Raw genomic sequence first — 4674 nt, 5'->3', positions numbered from 1 at the left:
TTTTTTTTTTTTTTGAGACGGAGTCTCGCTCTGTCGCCTGGGCTGGAGTACAGTCACCGGATCTCAGCTCACTGCAAGCTCCGCCTCCCGGGTTTATGCCATTCTCCTGCCTCAGCCTCCCGAGTAGCTGGGACTACAGGCGCCTGCCACCTCACCCGGCTAGTTTTTTTGTATTTTTTAGTAGAGACAGGGTTTCACCGTGTTAGCCAGGATGGTCTCGATCTCCTGACCTCGTGATCCGCCCGTCTCGGCCTCCCAAAGTGCTGGGATTACAGGCTTGAGCCACCGCGCCCAGCCGGAAATTGCAACTCTTATGACCTCTGAAATAATAGCTGTTAATATTGTTATAAATAAAGTTTCGGTGCCACAAAAGAAATAGCACTTGAACATAAAATTTTCTTAATTCTCAGCAAGGCAAGTTACTTCAGTAGAAGGGTGCACCCTTACAGATGGAGCAGTGGTGAGCACACATTTGGACAAGGGAGGGGAAGGGTTCTTATCCCTGACGCACATGGCCCCCTGCTGCTGTGTCATTCCCCTATTGGCTAGGGTTAGACCGCACCGGCTAAACTAATTCCAATTGGCCGATTTAAAGAGAGTGTTGGGGGTGAGTGGTTTGGCCGGGAAAATGGTCATGACAGAGGAAGTCATCAGAATGAGTCAGGGTGGAGCAGGTAATCAAAATGAGTTGGGTGGAGTAGGTAATTGGGATGAGGGTGGAACAGGTAAAAGGAATGAGTCAGGGTGGAGTAGGTACAAAAAAGGTTGCTATACGAGGAAGTTTAAAAGTAGAAGGCAAATAATTGAACATACTGACATACTGATTCTTTGAAAAGAAATTTAGAATTTATATCTAACAATTCCTCCTTTTGCATTTCCTTACAGTTCTTTTTAAATTTTTTAACGTGTCTTGGCTTAGTTGTTTTGCTTGATTTTCCAAAAGAAGATGCTTCTCTGGATAAGGTGGAAGATAGCTAAGGGAGGTTTTACTAAGTGCCATTTTTATGAACCTCTGCACCAACCCGCGGATGCATGGTATGACGCAGCACCCAACCAGAATAAGTACACCCATTACAACTGTGAGGGAAGTATGAATTGAGACTATTATTCCTTTCTATTTACTGAACCACTTTTCTGGCCATCCTGTAAAGGGGTCATTTACCCCTGAGTTGTTGGCTAACTCATTGGACAGAGCAGTCAGACCTTGTAATGCCTTTGTTGTACTTCCGTCAGGGGCGGTGTTATTTGGGATGAAGGTATAATATTGAGTTTTAATCATAATGCAAATTTCTCCTCTTTCTGCTAATATCGTGTCTAATGCTATTCTATTTTCTCAGGTCATCTGGCTAGTAGCCCCTAATTGCTCAGCTATTCCTTTAACAGCATCTCTAGTGTAGTTAATAAATCGCTATTGGTTGTAGTAGGTGTAGTTTATTCAGTCTTCATTTTTATTAATTGTCACCTACCAAAATACTGACTCAAATCCTGCAGCTGTTTGATTTCAGACATTAAATTGATCTGATATTCCCTGTGGGACTCTGATTGTGTCTAAATAGACATGAGAGTCAAAAGACCCATAAGGGGCTTCTCTTGCTTTACGATCTTATTTTTCCTTCCTCTGGTTGATGAAATGCCAGAGTGAAAGGGATAGCCAATTGGACTAAAGCACAAGTGCCACTCCAGTTATTTGGCAGAGTGTCCAGTAAAGGTCCACCACAATACCACCGAACATCTGCTTGGGGATGAACAAGGCCTGACTGATTGATAAGTTCTTGAAAACTCTTAAGCTCACTGGATCCCTTCGGGTCTCCAAGGAATGCCAAGTTTCCTCCCTGTTGTGAGAGACGCAAAGTGAACTTAGTGTTGGGAGGTGGAAGCTGGATGGCCCTTGGAGGCAGACTGGCAGGGTGTCAAACTTCGGAATATAGCAGAGAGAGAGAGCTTGGCACAACTTACTACTCCAGGCTGTAGAATCCTGGAAAAGAGCTACTATGCAGCCCACACCTGGTTGACTGGAGGACCACTTTAGTGGAAAGGGGACAATCTGGGTCTCTGGCCTGCTGTGCATACAGCATAACAATTGCTTTTGTTTAACGTGCAGACAGTATATTTGATGTGTTCCAACCAGTATTATGCATCTTGGTATCCTGTCTTAATTGCAAAGGTTTAAGTCTAACTTCTACGATGCTCTAGTAAAATGAATGTATGGTTTTAGGAAATTACAAAAACCGGTTGGGGCAGTCCATCTTTGCTCTTTAGTGGTCCACAGAATGTTGGACCAACTATGGCATAAAAGCTCAGCATTGCAGGGCAAGACTCCTGGTTGACACTGGGGTCTTTATCAAAATCTCTCTGGATTAAATGGTCCCAATTTACTAAGGCCCAGTCTAAGGAGAGTCAGGAGGAACAGAAGTACTTTTCTGAAGTAGAGAGCTGTCGACTTGGCAAGTCCCCACAGGGTATATAACAAGGCAAGCATCAAATGCAATAGTTTGAAGTGAAATTGACTTGGTTATAACTAGATGGTCAGCTGTAGAGCGAGGAAAGAAGGAAGAGTAATAGAATAGATGAAAGACAGTTTAATTTTTCTTAGCCTTAGTTTGGAAGGGTTTTCCCCTGGGACCATGGCCCACCACTCTGGTGGGCGGGGGGGTGGCGCTTTCCTGACTTGGGTGTGATGAGTCCATCCCATTTCCGCTGTACGAATAGCAGTCTCGGTGGTTAGCAGCACAAAGTAGGGTCCTTCCCAGGCTAGTTCCAGTTTTCCTTCTTTCCACCCTTTGATGAGAACGTGATCCTCAGGCTGGTGCTGCTTTACCAGAAGTTCTAGGGGTGATACCTGTGCAAAAAGACTTTTAGTTTTGAGGGAAAGGAAAGTTGAAGATAAACCAAGTATATACTTTCTAAGAAACTGATCTTTTGTTTTAAATGTGGGGACGTCAGCAGTGGACTTTATAGTCCTTGGTGCCTTCTTTACTGATACATTTCCTTTAGCACCTATTTTATTAGTTTTAGACCAAAGAAAGCCAAACACCATTTTATATTTGACAATGCTTCCTGTATGACTTTGATACCAAATAAGCTAAATTTCACCTTTATATTAGTGTGTTATTAATGTTAAACTCAATTTTAATAAAATCTTGTAGACATATTTATCCAATTTTAACATCTGACCACAAGGTAAGATTTTATAGACTCTTTTAACCTTTTATAATTTTGTTAAAGAGCAGGTTAGTGCTTTAAGAAAAACCCGTTGTGCTTTTATTTTAATGCCCGGTTCACAGAAAAACTGGATGATACCCTTTTAACTTTAGCCAGTATGTTTACACACACAATTTCCTTTACGATTAACATTTTAAAACTTGCCTAAACCTTCAAAACAAAAAAAAATTTTTAACCTTTTAGTATAGGTAAAAATTTACATTCTTATGCCTTCTTATAATCCCTTTAACAAAAGTATATTTTACTTTCCTTATACACCTTGCACATAAACTGTTTCTTCAATAGTTTTACATTCAGGAGGCCTAATTACTTTTAAATTATACAACATTTCTTGCTTAAATTCCCTTTTATAACACTTTTTTTTTCACGCCTTTCATAGACAGTTCTCCAACATGCCTCAGCTTTCTGACTTGTTGCAAACATCCCTTTCTTTAAACAACCAGTTAATTTATTTTAGGACGAGAATTTACCATATAACATTCTTTTTACATAAATTCTCCCCCCGTGCTTTTTTTTTCCCAAAGATGTTAACCATTCTTTTCCAAAGTGAACTTCCTTCATGTGTGTGGACTAGACTGCCTAAGACCACAAGATTAGAAGTTAGGATAATACATGTTACACTGTTAACTTTTAGCAAACTTTACTTTTGTTGAAAACCGTGTAAGTTTGGGATTTCAACTATCCTTTACTGTTAATAAGACCTTGTTTAGACCTAATTAACTTAGAATTGGTATAGATGGTTCCTTCCTGGTTCTGTAAGCAACTTTAAGGCTTGGCTCAGTGCAAACAGTTCACATGTTTGAGCAGACCAATTATTAAGCAATTTTCCTAACTCTGCTTCTGCAAGAGTTTCCCTGTCAATTACTGAATACCCATTGTGTCTTTTTCCCTCAGTCACCTGGGAGGAACCATCTAGCCTCCTGTCCTGAAGGGAGATCCTCCTAGGTCTGGTCAGACCTTCATATGGTAATTAATTAAGATTTAGATCCCCTGTTAGGAAACCTGCTGGGTTAAGGGAATTATCAATGGTTATTGTTAAATCATCTTTTTCTAACAGCTTTTTCTAATAGCCCCATACTTTAAGATTTTTGAGTTAGTAAGCTACCCTTTTCCTTTTTTTGGGGGGGGCGCTTAAGATAGTTGTGAACTGGTGAGGTGTGTTCACAGTGAGGTTTCCTCTAAAAGCTATTTTTCTACTTCTGCTAGCAAAGTAGTTGCCGCTACAGATTAAATGCATTTGGGCCATCTGAGGGTTACTGGGTTAAGGATTTTTTGATAGGAAGGCTACAGGTTGTCAGTGGCCTCAGTGCTTTCAGGCTACGCCCTTGTTTACACTGAAACCAAGGTGGTATTGAAGTGTTACAGGGTCACCGAGAAAACCTTCAATTATCAATTACAGGTTTTAAATTTACCCTGGCTTTTAAAGGAATAGGGTACACTGTTTTCTCCTTT

General features: G+C 40.7%; 2 protein-coding genes across 6 annotated transcripts in view; one reads left to right on the top strand and one right to left on the bottom strand.

The window, feature by feature from the left end:
* ZBTB5 (zinc finger and BTB domain containing 5) overlaps window positions 1–4674 on the top strand; it is a 40987-nt gene that overhangs the window by 11533 nt on the left and 24780 nt on the right. The window contains exon 2 of one of the 5 annotated variants that reach the window (XM_017853554.1): window positions 886–1035. The exons of 3 other annotated variants lie outside the window; for them this stretch is intronic. The gene's annotated coding sequence lies outside the window, so the exon portion shown is untranslated. Of the gene's footprint in view, window positions 1–491; window positions 1036–4674 lie in introns of those variants that run through there. One more of the 5 variants, XM_017853552.1, reaches the window with a different exon arrangement.
* GRHPR (glyoxylate and hydroxypyruvate reductase) overlaps window positions 2602–4674 on the bottom strand; it is a 42288-nt gene continuing 40215 nt past the window's right edge. Inside the window, exon 10 of the mRNA XM_017853558.1 lies at window positions 2602–2839. Within this exon, the coding sequence (XP_017709047.1) occupies window positions 2799–2839 (41 nt within the window). The 3' untranslated portion in view covers window positions 2602–2798. The remainder of the gene's footprint in view (window positions 2840–4674) is intronic.

This window comes from Rhinopithecus bieti, unplaced genomic scaffold (genome assembly GCF_001698545.2).
Source record: "Rhinopithecus bieti isolate Rb0 unplaced genomic scaffold, ASM169854v2 scaffold_36417, whole genome shotgun sequence".
Lineage (NCBI taxonomy): Eukaryota > Metazoa > Chordata > Mammalia > Primates > Cercopithecidae > Rhinopithecus > Rhinopithecus bieti.
The sequence above is the reverse complement of the archived record's forward strand: the minus strand, read 5'-3'. Positions and strand labels throughout refer to the sequence as shown.